Raw genomic sequence first — 19,503 nt, forward strand, 5'->3', positions numbered from 1 at the left:
CAGACTTGTGCCTCATGACTTTTTATGACCCACCATTTGACCAGCTGTCCCTCCTACGTGGAATGTCTTCCCCAACACTCCACGCCCTGCTTGTCAAACTTCATCGCCCCCTAATCCAGCTGACATGAACCTTCTTTGGGCAGACTTCTTGCCCCCCTCTGGTTCCTCATTTCCAGCTCTGTGTCATATGTGTCCATTGATCTCTCCAGTGTGACAATGAAGAGATGCAACCCGTCAACATGGTTGGCTTTCACAGGAGACCATGAGCATCACAAAGCTGTTCATCATATCTATAGCATCTGGCCAGGTACATGTACACTAACCAAATGAATTAAGAATGTGTCTCTAAGGCAAGCTCCAGGTACATGATAGCCTCAACACTTCTGACCAGCAGCCCCTTCCTCATGCTCTAGGCCTCTCTGCAGCCCTGGGGGAACCGCTGATCTCTGATGTGTTGCAAAGGCATTAGTGTTAATGTCTCCATTCTGATACATCTATGGTCGGCATCATCCAGGAGTTAGTTGTCTTGAAAGACTGGGTCATGAGATGCTCTACACGTAAAGGAGCAGCTCTGAGACCCTGTGGTGCTATCTCTGGATAAGCAGTACACCCAACATCCCCTCTGTGCACTGTGCACTGTGCACTGCTCCCCACATGTATGCCTTTAGGAAAGCCCTGCACTTCCCAGCCACCCTACGGACTCAGGACCTCCCTGTAGGACTGAAGGATGCTGGTCTGATACTCACCCCCGAGGCAGGATTGGCTGTCCATCCCAGCTCTGCAGTGGCTGTCCTTGTGTCCATCAACGTTTCTGCAAATCAGAAAGAGAAGAGTGCATGAAGCTATGTGTGACAGCAGCTGGTGCCAGTGCTGGTGCTGTGGCGGGAGCCTTGGGTATCTTCGTACTCAGCCTCCTTTGTAACAGCCAAGACACAGTGAGGGGACAGAGCTTGCTGAGACCCACTGCAGACCTCATGTTCTTCTCTCCAGAACTCCTCAGTTACCTGTGTGCCAGGACCCATCTTTGCACTCACATCTTAATCCCCTACATCCAGCATCTACCTACATCACATCACTACCCAAGGGCTTTCTCAGGGCCATACTGACCCAGTGCCCAAACTATATGCCTTCCTCTAGCCTTAATGGGTCCTCTGTGTGTCCTCCTCTGTACCTAACTGCCTCTCCAGCCTCTCTTCTCTCCCCACAAATTCCCCTGCCTCCTCCCTGTTGATGCCCTTAGATGGCAATTCCCAGACACCAACTGCTCCCCTAAATCTCTTCCCACAAATCTCTTTGCCCCTGGGCCAGACATATGCCCACTTTCTTCCCCAATAACCTGACAAGGGCTTAGAAAATTTGACAAACAGCAAATTCAAAACAGGAATGTACTGTTTTAGCCTCAGCACAAGCACAGGTAAATATTTCTTTATCCCCTGTTGGTCTTCTTAACCTCTTGCTCATAACCCAGTCTATCCCTGTCCCTAGGCAATGGCTGATCCATAGTCATTATAAAGTAAAAGCCATTGCTTTTAGTTTTCTAGAAATTGAATTATATACTCTGTACTGCTTTTATCTGGCTGCTTTCAGGATCATAGTTTGAAGATGTACTCATATTTTGAGAATACCATAATTTTTCCTTTGTTATTATTTTTGTTGGTATTTGGGTGGGGGAAAACTTTTCTGAGCTAGGGTCTTGTGGTGTTGTCCAAGTTGGCCTTGAACTCACAATTCTCCACACTCCAGCTCTTGAGTGCTGGGAGAACAAGTGTGTATCACCACACTCAGCTTCATTGCTTTTTATTGCTAAATGGAATCTCATTTTATGAATGCACTTCAATTTGTTCATACATTTACTCTTTTCCAGACTGGAGCTATTGCATGAGAGTAGGAGTAATCTTTCCAAATCTTCATCAACATTGCATACTGTGCCTTCTTCATGGCTCAATAGTATTCTATCCTACATATGTATGTATATATATACATATATACATATATATATATATATATATATATATATATATATATATATATATATATCACATCACATTTTTTAACTCCATTCACCTATCAGTGGCTATGTTGGTTGATCCCACATTTTGCTATTGTGAATAATGCTGTAATAAAGACAAGCATGAGGTTTCTCTTTGACACAATGATTCCATTCCTTTTTTGATATATATTCAGACATGGACATGGGGTTTCTGAACAATATGGTGGTCATAGTTTAGTTTTTTGAGACCCATCCCCTTCTATTTTCCATAGTGACCTTGCTCAACTACATTCTCACTAGTAGGAATGAATAAGGCCGCCTTTCTCTCCTCCCTCTGTTGGCAGATTTGTTTCTTTCTAAACTTTGAATTACCATATCATTCCCTCTTAGCCTATAAAGTTTCTACAAAGAAAACTCTGCTGTTAGTCTGCCCAGAGCAAGGGGTCTCTTAAAAAATGATCTGGCAGTTCTCACTGTGTTTAGAATTTTCTGTCTTGTAATTTTCATAGTTTGTATCTAAGCATCACGGAGAAGACCTTTGTAGGTCAAGTCTTTTTGAGATCTTTTGGGCTGCCTGGGCCTGGATATCTGTATCTCTCCCAAGGTTAGGGACATTTGCTACTATTATTGAACACTTTTTCTGTGTCTTTCCCCATACCTTCACTTTCTTGAACACTGATAATTTGAAAATAATTTGTTCAATGGTACTCCAAAAGTCCTAACCCTCAAGACACCCCTTCCCTCGCTTTTTATGACCTGGGATGTTTCAAAAGATTCAGCTTCCAGTTCAGTAATCCTTTCTTCTTTCTGATGGAGTCTGTCAATGAGGCTCTTAACTCTATTTTATGTTTGATTTCCCGAGTTCTTCAGTCCAGCCTTTGCTTGATTCTTTCCCATGGTCTCCATCCCTTTACTATATTCCTCATTCATGCTGTGAGTCGTTTCCTTAAAATCTCACTGACTCATCTGTTTGTATTCTCTTGATTCTCACTGAGTGTCCCTGGAATCATTATTTTGAATTGCATGCCAGGCATCTCATCATTTTCCTTTTTCTTTGGGGTCTCTTGCTAGAGAGTAGTGTACTCCTTTGGAGGCATTGTATCTCTGTGCTTCTTCATATTTACTGTGTCTCCACATCGATGTTTGCACATCACAAAGATTATGTGTCTCCTCCAATTGAAGGGCAGCTTTCATATGAACATCTTTCAGCTGAAGATGTTTCTTAGTGTAGTTGTCTGGTAGACTGAGTTGGATTTAGTGCCAGGTTAGTGCCACAGTACAGTCTCTATATAGATTCTTTGGCTAGAATCAATAGCTTTTAAGATGGTGCATGTGACAGCAGGGCCCATCTGATTTCAGATTGTGTGGGAGCAGGGACATTCTAGCAGCCAAGTAAATGTAGTGACTGGTGCATAGAGCAGTGGTGGTAGGGTACCTATTACACAGACTCTTGTGATGAAAATAGCAATGCCAGAGATACAGAATTTAGTAGCTAATGTCTTAGGATGAGCACCTCTGTCACTGATGGTCCCCTATAATGGCAGTGGTAGCACTGGGAACACGAAGAGTATGGAGGATGTGTCCCTAAACCTCACTGTGGTGAGCATTGCTGGCAGCAGAGATCTAATAAGAGGCAAGTCCTCGTGCCTCTCAGTGGTGCACTCTGAAGGCACTAGAGGATTGGGGACCATAGGAGGAAGTAGTGATATATGCTGGCAGCAGTAGTGAATGGCAGGGAGGCATGGGCTGGAGAGGCCCAGGTCCCAGAAGGCAAGTACTTTGTTTCTTTGGGTCTTGGGGCTTGCACCACATGCTGTTCTGAACCACCTGTCCCTGTTGTACAGGGCACTACATGGGTTTGTATGCTGGAGTCACAGTTGTACTGGTAGATCTAGTTGAGTTTATGAAGCTTTCATGCATTGTGCAAGTTTGGGAGAATGTTTGCAGGGCACCCAGGATGGGCACAGGCAGAAGTTTATTTTCCCCTTTGGGAAGAGGCATATGAATCTCTACAGTAGCTCCATCCTCAAAAGGATACTACTTGCATCATTCTAGTACTCAAAGGAAGAGGAGGAAGGAGACCATGTAGGTTCTCTCTCTCTCTGAAAAATGCTATGGTGCAAACTCCAATCAGCAATCTCAACTTAGCCCTGGCCTATCATGACTATGGAATTCTCTTATAGCTAGACTGCAGTTGTCCCTGGAAATGGGGCTCTTCCAGGACTGTTCTATTGACCATTTCCCCCCAAAAAATGGTCATCTCCCCATACCAGGGGCTCAGGGTCCTGGTTCCTGCAGTTCTTTGCCCCTCTCTGGGCAGCTATCCCAGGTCTCCCTGTCTCACAGGGCTTCCATTACACCCTCAGCAATCCCCTCAGCATCCACTTCACTGTGTTGGTTCCTGGTCGGGGAGGCAAGCACCTCCCGCCTCTATCCAGCCTTCCTGGGGTCTCCTCAGAGGTCTTTGTATCTTCTGGACCCTGGTCTTTTTTCAGATACACACTTTGTAAATATTTACTCTCATTCGGGTGCTTGCCTTTCATTTTCTTAGCAGTGTCTTTTCAAAAAGCCCAAGTTTTTACTTTTGACAAAGCCCAATTCATCAAGTGATGGGTGATGTCATTCTGTATGCTGTGAATATGTGTTGCTCTGATTGGTTGATAAATAAAGCTGTTTGGCCAATGGTGAAGCAAAATAAGGTTAGGCAGGACATTCTAACTAGAGAGAGAGAAAGGAGAAAGACAATAGAGGAGACACTGCCAGGCGCCGCCAGGAGAAGCAAGATGTAAAGATACCAGTAAGTCACGAGCCATGTGGCAAAGTATAGATTTATAGATGGGTTAATTTAAGATGTAACAGCTAGCTAGCAGGAAGTCTGAGCCATTAGGTGATACAGTTCATAATTAATATAAGCTTCTGTGTGTTCATTGGATCTGAGTGGCTGTGGGACCATGGGGCTGTGGGAGCTGAGCAGGACCAGGAAAACTTACACTACAATCAAGCTTTTCTTTCATAGTCTACTACCCTATCTGAGAATTTTTTGCCCAGGCCAAAGGTAACAAGTTTTTTTTTTCACCTAGTACTTTATGATTCATTTTGAGTTAAAAATTTTGGATATATCATAGAAGGTATAAGTCAATATGGTCTTTTAGATGGTCATCAAATTGTTCCAGGGTGCAATTTTTCCCTATGACATGAGGCCTTGCTTTGTTGCTCAGGTTGACCCAGAACTCCTGAGCTCAAGTGATCCTCATGCCTCAGCCTCCTGAGTAGCTGAGATGACAGCTGTGTGGTCCAGCACCCCACCAGAGTGACATCTTTGACAATCCACACACTCTGGTGGAGGTGTCTTACTCATTCAGACTCTCAAGGGTACAGACGTATCCACAGAGTAGTACAGCACATCCCAGCTGCAGAAATGCAGAAAACACAGAGGTGGGTAGGTACAGATGAGCCTTTTTTCCCTCTGGCCTCCCACTACCTCCCCTACACCAGGTGAACAGCCATTCCATACTCACTGCTTCAGGAAAGAGATATGAAAGTGGAAAGCAGAGTTAAAATCTTTGGATTTGAAGGAAACAAGCCTCAAGGCAGAAACTAAAGGTTTAAAGAGAAACTGGAGGTGAAGTGTGGGAATGAACTGAAGAGAGACAATGATGACTGGTATCATCACCAGAATGCTTCGGTGGATAATGGACTTTCTACGCAAGCATGGTGAACTGAGTTCAGATTCTTAGCAGCTATATAAAAGGAGGGCACACGTCTATAATCTCAGCACTGGGGAGGCATCAACTGGAGGATCCTGATGATTGGTTGGCCAGCCTGTCTAGCCAAAATGATGAACTCCTGGCTCAGTAAGAGACCCTGTCTCAATAAAGTGGATGACAATCAAAGACACCCAACATGGACCTCTGGCCTTCACACATGGGTGCATGTTCAAGTACACACACACACACACACCACATACACCACAGACATCTCATGCACACACATACACACATACTATATATACCACACATGTATCACACACACACACCACATCACACACACACATACCACACACACACACACACACACACACACCAGACAAACCACATACAACACACACACCACACACACATACACAGACATACCACATACACCACACAAATATCACACACACACACACACACCACACAGACAAACCACATACACCACACACACACACACACACACACAGACATACCACATACACCACACAAACATCACACACACACACACACATACATACCACACACAGACAAACCACATACACCACACACACACACACACACACACACACACACACACACACAGACATACCACATACACCACACAAACAACACACACACACACACACACACCACACACAGACAAACCACATACACCACACACACACACACACACACACACACACACACATATACCACACACAAACCACATACACCACACACCACACACACACACACACACACACACACACACACACACACACACACAGAGGCACAGGCACTCAACAAAGAAAAGAAGTCCTTGATGTATTCATTGGTCAGTGCTACTCCTGGAGGTTGTCTACCCCAGAGCCCAAGATGGAAGTCAGTTCCAGAAACGGCCCTGGACATCCACTGTCCCAGCAGGTGAAAACACAGCCCAGTGACCTCACCAGCTAATGACCACTAGAGGAGCTTCAAGGAGCCTGAGGGCCTGAGCAAGTCTAATTAATGAGGGACCACAAAGAAGGATCTGCATGGACCTCGAACGAGGGCCCGGCAGTCACCAGGAGCCTGTGTGGAATGCATGGCCCGTGGATTTCTGTAGATCCAGGACCAACAGGACCACAGAAAGCCTCCCCTGCACATGAGAGCATGAACCATTGCCTGCAGCTAGCATCTCTGCCCCAGTGGAGTGACAGCCCACATTTGGAAGCTGCCTGGAAGAAGGAAAACCTGCACTTTCTTGCCCTCTTTGGGCCTGGGTTAGGGTTGAGCCCAGAGCTATCACATGAAAAACACTAGAGCAGGCATCGTGAGTCTGTTTTCCCCTCCAACTGCCGACAGCTGGGGTCCTTGCGAAGAGCAAGCTTGCCTTCTCTCCTCATCTCCACTTCACAGCACTAATAATGATCATAATGACATACCACATTTACATAATACACTTCTCAGAAGGTACTCCAGGAGCCCCTGTAGAAGCTCATCTCAGTGATCATTAAAATATCTCTTCCAGGTGGGTCTGAAGCAGGAACAAAAGCACTCTTATGACAGAACAGAAAACCAAGGCACAGAGAGGGACGCTGCTTTCTGAAAGGTCACACAGCTTCCCATCCTAGCACAGAAGGCCTCAGATCCCAGCTCAAGTCCCACCAGGCAGATCTGGAAGTTTCCTGCAGCTCTGGGATTGAGGAAGCAATGGGGGCACTTTCTGATTGGGCCACGAAGCCACAAAAGCTCCCAGAATGCAACTCAGCACCAACCACAGAACCTCACGGAAGGGGCACTGAGTTGGTTGGAAGTGACAGTGGCAGAGGAAATGGAGTCCAGAATCAAAACTCAGAATGGGATTTCGTTTCCAAACCTTCCAGGGACTCCTTTGTTCTGTTAATTCCATAAATACAACCTCAGTCCACATAACAGTCACAGGCACCTGCTTTAGAATGTAACTGAATCTGCTCATGAATAGTATTTTCCATGCAGTCTATTGGACAGAAGCTGTGGCAAGAGAAATCCATCTCCTTACATCCCGACCAGCATGGAGACAGAGGACCACAGACACGTGAGCCATTCACTCCATGTGATTAAGGTTAGTTGCTCTTCTGGCATGGGGCACTCCTGATTACAGCTTTCCACTCTGGTGGGGGCTGAATAAAAGTGATCTGGGGAGGTTTACCTCTCTCTGGAGAGGAAGCGACCACTCATTTGCATTTATAAAGCATATTGAGATTCTGGCAGAAAGTTATGGGGGAAGCACAATTCAATATTTACTGTCACTTCTGCTCTCAAACAGCGGCACGGGGACCAGACCAGCTGGAAGGGCATGTGTTGCTGTCAGATCCAAAGATGCCTGCAGGGGACAGGGCTCTGGGACTCATGCCCATCACCTCCTAGGCTCTGCCCCTCTGGGAGCTCATGTAAAGTATAGAAAAAAACACTGGGTTTGGGAAGACAGGTCCAGGACCCAGCGCTCAACACCTCCATCTCTCCCCTCTTCATCTGAAGAATGTGGTCTCATAGGGAAGATACTGGAGGAGGGGGACGCAAAGCATGTGTTATCATTGCTGTAGTAACTCCATCATTCCCAGCTCATGGTCCTGGTCTATGGAGAGAATCCGACTCACTGGTACCTACAGGATGCCCATAAGGTATCTCTAGAAAGGTAATGATACATTTCCAACCCATCACCTCTCCATGTCCTTGCATGGTCGGAAGAGGAGTCGATGATGTACATTGAGGATACGTTGAGGATACCGTGATGGGTGAGAACAGATGTGTGCCCTGGATGAGCTCATGGACAGGAAATAAAGCTACACCTGGCCTCCTGGTCTCCTGCGCCCACAAGAGGGTGACTAGAGAACTCAAGGCAATGTGCAAGGGTTTCCTGCACAGGGGTATCAGTGTGCCTGAGTCAGTGGGTCCTGCTGATCTCCTTGCCTAGGTGAAGTCAGCTTTCAAGAAGGAAAAATAAAGTAACTGTAGACTGTCCTGCCCACCCTTTGGACAGGGACTGGGGGAGTGTCTTTCAGATCAACACTGGGAGGGGCAAAAGCAGGTTGGAGGGAATTGAGTGACAGTCCGAAGCGGGGACAGAAGGGGGCTCCGGCAGGAGCTAGGCTGACTGATGAAAGGGAGATGCAAAGAGGAGCCTGGCAAAATGAACTCTTTACCCCAGGGGACATTTTTCTTTAGACACTTCAGCACAAGAACCTCATGACCCACCCAGCAACCTGTGGGGCCACCCCTGGGGGCCTGGGGTGTAAGTCCTGGTCTAGGCTTCCTCTAAGGGAAAGGAGGCAGCTGCTGCCGGGCTTTGACGGCACTTTCTCTTTCTGTCTCCATTGGCATCTGTGGATGTATTGATATTTGAGGGGGAATTAGATACCTGTCGTGATAAAAGAGAGATAAATAAGCTCTCTTTGTTCGGTTCAGCCATTCTTTTTTTGGAGAGACATAGATTAGACATTCAGTTGATTTACAATGTCCTCCACGGTGGTAACAATATACACAGGCCCAGAAGAATGGAGGAACAGGGCTTCCAGTCATTTCTGAGGCAATGCCTGATGGGTACTTGACAAGACAAGCCCACCAAACACAGACCAGTGCCACCATGCAGTCCTTTCTCGATAGCCCACAAGACTCTGGAACTGGGAGCCACAGCCCGGTGTGCTTCACAAACCAGGCTCCTGTCCCCTGGACATAAGAAGCTGAGAGTCTTGCCCCATGGCAGACATGGCTTAAGCAGCCCCAACTTCTTCCTTCGCAAGGAATCATGGGAGGGGACTGTGCAGTGGTGACAAAAAGGTGTTCGAGTAAACTTGTACAAAAGTTTTTGAGGAATATGTGGGGGTGAGGCACAGTGCAGACTCCAGAAATAAAATGAGAGCAGACAGACAAGGCAGCCCTCAGGGAGCTTGCAGCCAACCAGGAAACGGAAACTAACGCAATACTCATGCAAGTAAATCTGCAGTTCTATCCTCGGTGAGTGACAGGGAGGTGGCATGCAGGGACGCTAATGAACAATGAATTTTAGAAGAGTAGAGTGTTGAAAGATATTTGATCAACACTGTGTGAAGATGTGTCTCTATCCTTGCTTGCCTGACTAAGACATCTTCTGATTGGTTTAATAAAGAGCCGAACTGCCAACAGCTAGGCAGGAAAGGATAGGCTGGACTTCTGGGCAGCGATAGGAACTCTGGGAAGAATCTGAGAGGTGGAGATTCCCCAGCCAGATATGGAGGAAGTAGGATGCATGGTAATGAGCAGAGGTAACAAGGCACGTGTCAGAACATAGATTAATATAAATGGGTTATTTTAAGTTATAAGAGCTAATTGGGAACAAGCCTAAGCTAAGGCCAAGCTTTCATAATTAATAAAAAGTCTCAGCATCATTATTTGGGAGCTGGTGGTCCAAAGAAAGTCTGACAACAGTGGGGTCATGGGTAAGCACATCTAAGCCCTGACAGGCAGCTGACACTTATTCCCTCCTTTTCCCAGTTCTTGGCTCTTGAAAGCACATGGACAGATTACTACTACTATTACTACTACACCCCACACCTCCACACCCCCACACACCACAAACACATGAATGCACATGCACACATGCATACACGTACAGCCCTAAGACCTAGCCCAAACTGGCAGGTATAAGGTGACTCTCCCCAACCCCAGCTGCAACTCCAGTGTGAGCTAGGGGCCATGAGTGAGCACAGCTAAGCTTTCTGCCTTTCCCAGGGACCCCCATGCTACCCCAGACCCAACCCTGCACACTAGCCAGCCTCAGCCCTGCACATTGGGCAATCCACACCTGTTACAGCCCCTGAATGACACCTGCCTAGCCCTTCAGATGTTCTGTGGCCCTCTGGAGCCACAGCTCTGACAACAAGGGTCTCAGCACCAAAGGTGACCAAGTCCAATTTCCTAGCATGTCCAAGCCTCCTGCAGCAGTACAGACTGGCCACCTAGGATTTGGTCCCTGTTCCTCTCAATTGGCTCAAAATGAACCCAGGAAGAGGCTTTGCCAGCTCTGAGTTTGGGGATAGGGTTGGTTGACTGTCAACTGCTAAGTGTACCAGCCAAGCACTTAATAAGGGCCCACGTTCTGGTAAATCTGGAGCATGGGCCCAGTAAAGCTGCAGAAGGCTAAAGTGAGAACGTACTCCAAGGAGGTTTCCATACCCCACTTCCACCCATGGGCCCACCCCACCTAAATCTCTCTGCATTCATTCTTTCTCCTCCTCTTTCTCCACACTAACTTCCCTCCAAATTTTCCTGCCACCTTCCCCTAGCACCTGTGTTTTTGTATGTGTGTAATACAGATGTACATGTTTGTGTATGGGAGTGTACACTCACATGTGTATGCAGGTGCATACAGAGGTCAGAGGCTGACGTTTTATTCTTTGAGACAGGGTCTCTCAATGACTTGGCTAGGCAGTCTGGCCATCAAGCTTCAGAGATCCACTTGTCTCTGCTTCCCGGTAATAATCACAAATGTATGCCACTACATTGTCTAGATTTTTTTGTGGGTGCCAGAGATCTTAACTCAGGTTCTTATGCTTCTACAGCAAGCACTTTACCAACTGAGCTATTTCTCCAGCCACTGGCATTTGGTTTTGATTTCCTTCTTTTCCTTAGTTTCCTATCAAAACATTTGCCAACTCTCATTGCTTCTTCCTTCAAGGCACCCATTTCCTATTGCCTGCACCCTGGGTCCAGACCCCATCCTGCACACTGGGACCCACCTCCCAAGAGATGTCTCACCAGAAGCCCCATCTGAACTGGCCTCTATGCCGCTGACATCCTCATCATCTGCTGCCAGTGCAAATCAGTCAGCTTTGGAGGAGGCTGTATAACCACACCAAGGAAAGCTTTATCCAACATCAGGTCCTCTGACCACAGAATGACATCACTCCATCACTCTCAAGAGTTTGTCCAGAGGAAATAATTGCCGAAGAACGGCGGAAGGAAGGCCCTATTTCATGACAACGTTCATCACAGCACTGTCTACAGTTGAGGTTCTGACAGTAGCCCGTCCTCACGCACATACCAGCAGTGTTGTGGAAGGGCGTGCATAAAAATATGAGCCCCCAGACATACATCAGGAAACAGTTGGGTGTGCCCCAAAGATGCCATTCAAGTGATGCTTCAACTGGGAGACCTACCTATGCAGGGACAGAGTAGCAAGAGGCAAGTTGTGCTGGGATAGACACGCCTCTTTACAGTTAAGAGTTCTATGTCATTACATTGTCTTACAATACCAAAGTTCAGAGACACAACTTTAACATTATCTTCTAGAAATGCCTCTTGCAACACACCTTCCCTCCCTACTTTGTGACTCTCTACTGACTGGGGGATTGTTACTAACGTCTGCCCTTCCAAGACAGCTCTGATCCAGAGATACCTCCTCCAAACTATCCCTCAAAGTAAACCTCTCCCACTCCCTGGTCCTTGTGCTGTTCCTCCTTCCTGGAATGGCCTCTTCCTTCTCTCCACCTGATGAAATAGGAGGTCATAAAGCCTGCCCTAGCTCTACCCATGAAGGTCCACCTTGTTCTGAGTAACTCTCACTTACTCAACGTCTGGTTCAAGTTATTGCGTTTGAGCACCAAGAGAGGTTAGAGCTGTGGCTTTGGCTCTGAGTTTCACTGCACGCCTGCTCCCGCTACCATAACCATCAATAAACCCTAAAGACACATGTTCAAATCCCAGCAGTGAGTAAACCACAGCCCAGCTGTGCTGTGGAATAATCCTTTTGTACACTGTGAACATGTAATCATTGGTTAATAAAGAACTGACTGGCCCATAGCTGGACAAGAAGAGATTGGGTGGGAGAGCCAAACCGAGAATTCTGGGAAGGAGAAGGGTGGAGTCTGGAGTCACCAGCAGACTCAGGGAGAAGCAAGATGGACATGCTGTATTGAGAAAAGGTACCAAGCCACATGGCAAAACATAGATAAGAAATGTGGGTTAATTTAAATGTAAGAGTTAGCTAGTAATAAGCCTGAGCTATTGACTGAGCATTTGTAATTAATATTAAGCCTCTGTGTGGTTACTTGAAAGCAGCTTGCAGACAGAAACTTCCACCTACTCAGCTAGGTTTCAAAGGCCTTGTCCCTTAACAGCGAGCCTCCTCTCCTGCATCTCCCTCAGCCAATAGCATTGGCCCTGAAAGAAGCTCTGTATCAAGTACACTCATTTGACTAACACCTATTTACTAGCTTTGCCAAGTGTAAATCTTAGGCAAATGGAGGCTATTATTATGCATGTCTCCACTGATTGACGGGTGGTAATGGCCAGCAAGGAAGAGAAACAAGCTTGAGTAAACTGAATGAGCCAATCCAACCCATCTGTTGAATGACTGACTGATTGAATGAGTCTGAACAGGCATTCAAATTGGAAATACAAACTGTGAAATTTGCTCTTTTAAAGGACATACAGATCTGCACAGTCCTCCCTGCCACGCCTTTCTCCTTCTGCCTCTTTTATGTTTCAGGGTACAATTAATTATGGTAAATAAAAGGAGCCACAGCTTACATGGGTCACAGCACAGTGCCTCAAGGGGGTGGGATAGGCTCCAGATCTAGCACTGGTTCACACATGGGGCCTACCTTAAGAATGAGCAGGAAGCTAGATGTGGTTCTGATGCCCCTCCCGCCAAAAGCCCTTCTGAGCCAGGTTCTTAGAGAAACAGGCTCAGCTCGTGCCTGGGAACAAGATTGGGGTGGGGTACCAGGAAGTGCTGAAATGCCTTGGAAGGGCTCTGTTCTCTGATGAGCCCAGCCTTGAACTTGCTGTGTGACTTACAAGGATCCACTTCTTTTCTGGCTCAGAGGGTCTCTATGGCTCCTAGTTCTGATATATAAGAAACATAGCAAGCAATTAAAGGGAACCTCTGTCCCAGGGTGACCTCTGCATCCTCATCCCCATGCATGACTGGACCCCATGGGGGTATGGGAATATGTAGACTTGTACTCTGCAGGAGCTCCACTAATAAGATATGGAGCCTACTAGAAGAGGTTTGCTAGAAAGGCTCCACCAAGGCACCACTACCCAATTGACTTAAAAACAACAGAAAGGTATTGTCTCCCTGTTCCTGAGGTCAGAATTCTTGAAGCAAGCTTTCAGGAGGGCCATACTCCCTCTAAAACCTATAGGGTAGAGGTATCCCTTGCCTTCTCTGGTAGTTGCCCAGTTAGTGGTGTTTTGTCTACCTTCAGCCTAGACATCTCTCCTTTCATTTACTATGGACATTTTATAAGTACACACCAGTCATGCTATAGAAGAATCTACCCAACTCTGGTATGAATCAATCTTAACTAATACCTGCAATAAACCTGTTCCCATCTGAGGTCATACTGCCGGGTATGGGAGGTTAGGACTTGGGCATCTTTTTTCCCAGGGAACACAAATCAACTCATAACAAGAAAGGGAAGACACTTGGAAACATGGTTGTGAGATGTCTCCCATCCAATAGCTGGGCTTCATGCAGATATAAATGAGACCAGATATCTTCAAAGTCCCCCATACTAGCAATCAAAGGATAGAGACTCTCCATTTGGTCCTTCAGACCCTCTCAACTTGCTCTATCCTGGGAAGAACTTTGCAGGCTGCATCAGCAGGGCACTCTCTCACCAGCAGAAGCATGAGGGATGTGGGGATTGACAGGCCACATGAACATTCCCAGCTCTTCTTCCTTAACTGTAGAGGGTGGTGACCCTCTCCAGCAGCTGTGGTCTGGTGGCATGGCTCCTTTCAAGTCTACAGATGGTGAAAGCCAGGGCTGTTGCTAACTTCCAAGGGCCATACCATCTTTGTTGTCTTCAACTCTGAGTAAACTCTTAAAAAAAAATTAGTTGTGGGACTTTACATGGGGAAGAGATGAACAAGAAATAAATAGAAAAGAGAGATATATTTACCCCAGATAGATCATAAACAATGATAAACCAAAGCAGTGATACTTTCAGCCACCTCACTGAAAAGCAGACCCCAACATGGGTGACAACTCAGGAAATCTGCATCCATGGAGCTCCCTGCACAGCTTACAGGGAGCTCACATGGATAGAGTCTCCTCTCCCTACCAGTTGTTTCTGTTTTTATAACCCTGGGGAGCAGCTTGTCCATCTTGTAATTTTGTCAAGTTCCTGAGTCAGGTAAGCTACATGGCCATGGCTGTACCACCACTCCCAACGAGGAGGAAATACCTGTAGAGCACCATCATTAATCTCCCTTCAGTCGCCTCTTTAAACTGTGCCATTTATTCCTTCCAAGTCCCTTATGACACTTGGAGTTAGGCAGCACCCCCATCTTGGGTCCCTTCTCCATCTAGCCCTACAGTTGTCTATACAAGAGGACAGCCACCATGACAACATGTTGACCATACTGGACGTGAAGTAGACAGACCTGAATATGAGCCTTAGCTCTAACGCTGTCTACTTGTATGACCTCAAGCAAGTTGCTTAGACCCTTAAAATTAATGTTCAGTCACCCTCTCAATGAGGACAACAACATCTGCTTTGCCAGGTAATTGAGGGGAGTCAGTGAAATATTCACCAACCACTTACTGTAGCTTCTAGGAAGTTTTATATGGTCTGGAAAGAGCAGTTGTGTTAGAGTGCATGACTGATAACGAGGAGCAGAGTCTCCTCATGGCTCAAGCTCTTTAGCTTTACCCGGGGAGACCTGGCCAGCTTCTAGCTATCTAACGCCAATGCTCATTGTGAAGGGTGGGCACTGTCTCTACCCAGCCCTGCCTCTAAACCAACCTCAGTAGCCACAGCTGAGAAACCACACTCAGTCACACTTTTAAGTCCTTAGCACTCTTCAACTCAGACGTGGATATTGTAGCCTTCACCACGCCCATACATTGCACACAGCAGGGATCTGGGATGAGGTTGCAGCCACAGCAACAACCTTTCCTGATGGCCACTCTCAAAAGCAAGACGGAACCCGTGAGGCCTCACCTGGGTCTGAAGCAGTGGGGAAGTCTACCAAGAGGGAACCCAAAGGGCCATAGAGTCTATACTCCAACCTATGACATGCAGTGAGGCTTAAGAATGGCACTGGGTCTTTTGGGCTCCAGACACTGGCTATGATCTAGAAGAATGACCATACTTCCATCGCAGCAGCCCTGACACTGCCCTGCTCTGCACCTTGCCTCTTCCTCCTCCTTGAAGTGTGCTCCGAGAGCAATAGCTGTCTGTGGTCTCCCATAGCCAGACCTAAGAGACCACAGCCCTTTTCCAGGGCTGGTGGAAGAGGCTTACTGATCTAGCTGGAAATGAACATCCGTGCAGGAGCCCTGGACTGTGCAAAGTGGCATATATGTTTCATGGGTGCAGAAGGTAATGCATCTCCACACTACGCAGGACCCACAGCCTGTCTCGTCCACTGAGCAACAGGGCCAGCAGCCATAGCTACGCACAGCATGATTCCCCTGGGTCTGATGCTTCACACTGGAAAAAGAGGGTTGAAGATTCAGTAGTTTGGGAACAGGAGGGTCTGGGGAGCAGATTCCTGTCTTGCCTACTGTCTCATGTACCCACAGTGTTCCCATACAGCAACTGAGATCAAGACTCTCCGTGCTCCCACAGAACTTGAGAAGGGGGTGAGAAAACAGAAAAACAGTTCCCAAGGACTTTCCAAAAGGCCAAAGTCAGGACAACGCTTCAGAACAAAGGCAGCCTGGCACCCAGAGGTGTCTTTCCTGATACAAGCTGCCAATCTTCCTGCAGCTTGAGGCAATCAATACCATTCTCACAAGGAAATCAATCCAGGAGTATTCTTATCTGGCATTAGGTGGAATCCCGGTACAGAAGACTGCTCTCTTGAAAGCCTGAAACCCAGGACTCTACACAGCCTCCCATGCCCAGGCAGGGCCTGCATTCATCCTGGCACTCCCCTCCACTAAAGGTGCCTGGATCTCCCTCCTGTGGCCTGCCCACCCAGAGCATAACTTCCCACCTCCAGGAGATTTGTTGATGAAAGAGACACAGCCCTGCAAATCTAAGAATTGATAGTTTCTCTCCTACAACGAACGCCAGAGCAAATGCGAGAAAAGAAAATGGAAGGTAGCTGTTGGGAGCGTAAACATCCCAAAGGGCCATGGTCCTGAGGCCCTTTCTTCTTTCTATCTTTGCTCCCTTTCCAGTTTCTTCTCTGTATTCTCTTCTCTAAGATGACTCGACACCCTCTCAAGTTCAGGTCCATCTTTCTAATATCTGAAATATCTGACGTCACAGCCAGAGAACTCCATGATGGGTCTTTAGGGCTTTATAGCACCAAATATCTGCATCCAGAAGCCAAATTGGCCATAACGTGTTCATAGGTACAGACACGGTAGGTCTCAGAAGCCTCGTTATACATCCACACACAGTCCTAGAAGCCAAGCTTCTTCCCAGATCCCCCCTTACTCAAGCTACCACAGGTCATAACCCTTTGCCCAATCTAGTCACCCTGGGTAGAATGAGGAAAGAGAACCCCAGGGACTCAAGGCCAGGGGCTATCATTTGGACGACTGTCCAGCAAGCCGACTGTGCAGACCTGGCCAAAAGCCTACTGCTGTTTGTTTACCTACTGACAGTTTTGCGAGGAGTGTCAAAGATCCATTAAAATGTAGGAGCCTGGTATTTTCCAGTCTTCCGGTCCCATGAGTCTAAGGGAGATGAAATCTGTTTACCCTAGCCACCCTGACAGAACCATGAGTTTGTGCTGAAGGACCATGCATAATCAGCTCCGTGCCCCTGCCCCTCCTGTGTGCAGTAAGGGAAGAGCTCCCACTCTGCACAGGATGCAGTCACTCTGCACAGGATGCAGTCACCCAGTGGGCATCCATCACCTCACAGAAAGGCAGGGAGGAGAGTCCACATGCCCATGCAAAATGACTCTCCGAGGCCCTAATGAAGGCCAGCGATGGATGGTGGACTGGGCTTGTTAATCAGCAGCAACACACTGCTGCTGTCTGCCTCTCCCTGCCAGGCCCTCCGGGGTTCTCAATCCTGAGTGATCTGTGGTTCAGTGGTTCTCAGATGGTACTGGCACAAGGCTTCACCCCAGAGCCCCTGTTCACACTGGCAGCAGCAATAACGGCAGAGGGAGCCTTGAGCTGGGCTGTTGTGAATGTAGTAGCTGAATGGCATCTAGCCAGAGGAAACACAGGCTGGACACATCCCACACTCCACTGTGTAGCCAGAAAGTTTCTCCAGTTCTGCCCGGGCCCTGCAGTCGGGAAGAATCTCTCCTACCTGCATCCTGCAGCCACTTGGTCCCGAAAAAACACACAGAGATTTATATTCTTTTCAAACTATACAGCCTAATGGCTCAGGCTTCTCACTAGCTAGCTCTTACATCTTAAATTAACCCATTTCTGTGAATCTATACTTTGCCACATGGCTTGTGGCTTACCAGTACTTTCACATCTTGCTTCTCACAGCGGCAGCCAGCAGCGTCTGCCCACTCTCCTTTCTTCTCTCCTATCTCTCTTGGATTTTCCTGCCTGGCTCCATCCTGCCCTGCCATAGGCCAATGCAGCTTTATTTATCAACCAATCAGAGCAACCAACACATATTCACAGAGTACAGAAAGACAGTCCACAGCACCACTATCGAGATCCCAGGAGCCCTCAGAATTAGTTCAGCTCCTGCCAGGTGGCTGGCACTGGCCCATGATGCTCCCTTGGTGTTTACCATTACCAAAACTGCCTCACCACCACTTTTACCGCATAGCACAGCTCTCCTTGATGACAGTGCTTGTGACCTGCTTCAACTGTCCCCCTCAACTTCAAAGCCTCAGCCCCGCACCTTCAGACTCCCAGGCTGGCCCAACACATCCTTCTAAGGCCAAGACATTGCCCCTCTCTTCCTCTGGGAAGCCTGCCTGAACACCCAGCCTTGGCCGTCTCTGCCCTGGAGATGTGACCCACACCACTCTAGCTCTGAGTTTGTTGTGCCCTGTGTCACACTCTGTGTGGTCTCTGGCTTGGGATGCAGAAAGACTTGGAGACAATGATGTCAGAGTCTGTAAGCACCCCACTGGCCCTGTACACCTTCACAGCCCTGTACCATTCAATAATAACCATTCTGACAATAGATCCCTGATGCAGGATCTACACCCATGGGCTCAAAAGTCCCAGGGTTTCAGAAGACCATCATCATTCTTCAAGGAGGTCTCTATGTGTCTCAAGCTACTAAGGCATCCCATTCCAGCTCTCGATAGTCTTGCTGTTCACTGCAGGTGCCTATCACTCTGCTGTTTCTCACAGTTCCCTGGGGCATGGGGTTAGCTATGATTGGCTTGTAATGACCTATCTAAGTTCTAGCCCTGTTCTTTGTACAAACCACATGACCGCTGTCATCAGTATGGGAGCTTGAGGGGAGGTGATGGGATTAATGAACTACTATCAGCAGATCCATGAGAGAAACCAACCGAGTGTGGCCCAGCTTGGGCTATGAGATTACAGTTCTGGCTTGCTATGCAATCCTAGGGCTCATGAGCACAGTTACCAGGGGGGCCCTACAACTGCCCTTTCTGAGTCTACAGTGCTCCCATCCTCAGGAAGGACCTTTGGCCAATCCAGCCCTCCTTGTCATGGAAAGCATGTCTAGTCCTTCCTGTCAATCAGACTCCCAAAGCCTCTCTATTATCACTGAGATCTCGGCAGAAAAAAGGCCTGAGAAGACTTGTGTTTGTTTCCTGATTGATGTCATTGACTTGCTCCTGGCATCCAGCATTTCCTGAGCTCCCAAATGATCACAGTGCCATAAATGTCCTCCCCATGAGCCTCACAAATCTCTC

General features: G+C 47.5%; 1 protein-coding gene across 1 annotated transcript in view; it reads right to left on the reverse strand.

Annotated features, from left to right (window-relative positions):
* Positions 1–19,503, reverse strand: part of Ephb1 (EPH receptor B1) — a 456,415-nt gene that overhangs the window by 320,665 nt on the left and 116,247 nt on the right. The window contains exon 2 of the mRNA XM_059268461.1: positions 747–811. Coding sequence (XP_059124444.1) covers positions 747–811 — 65 coding nt within the window. The remainder of the gene's footprint in view (positions 1–746; positions 812–19,503) is intronic.

The sequence above is a fragment of the Peromyscus eremicus genome, chromosome 7 (genome assembly GCF_949786415.1).
Source record: "Peromyscus eremicus chromosome 7, PerEre_H2_v1, whole genome shotgun sequence".
NCBI lineage: Eukaryota > Metazoa > Chordata > Mammalia > Rodentia > Cricetidae > Peromyscus > Peromyscus eremicus.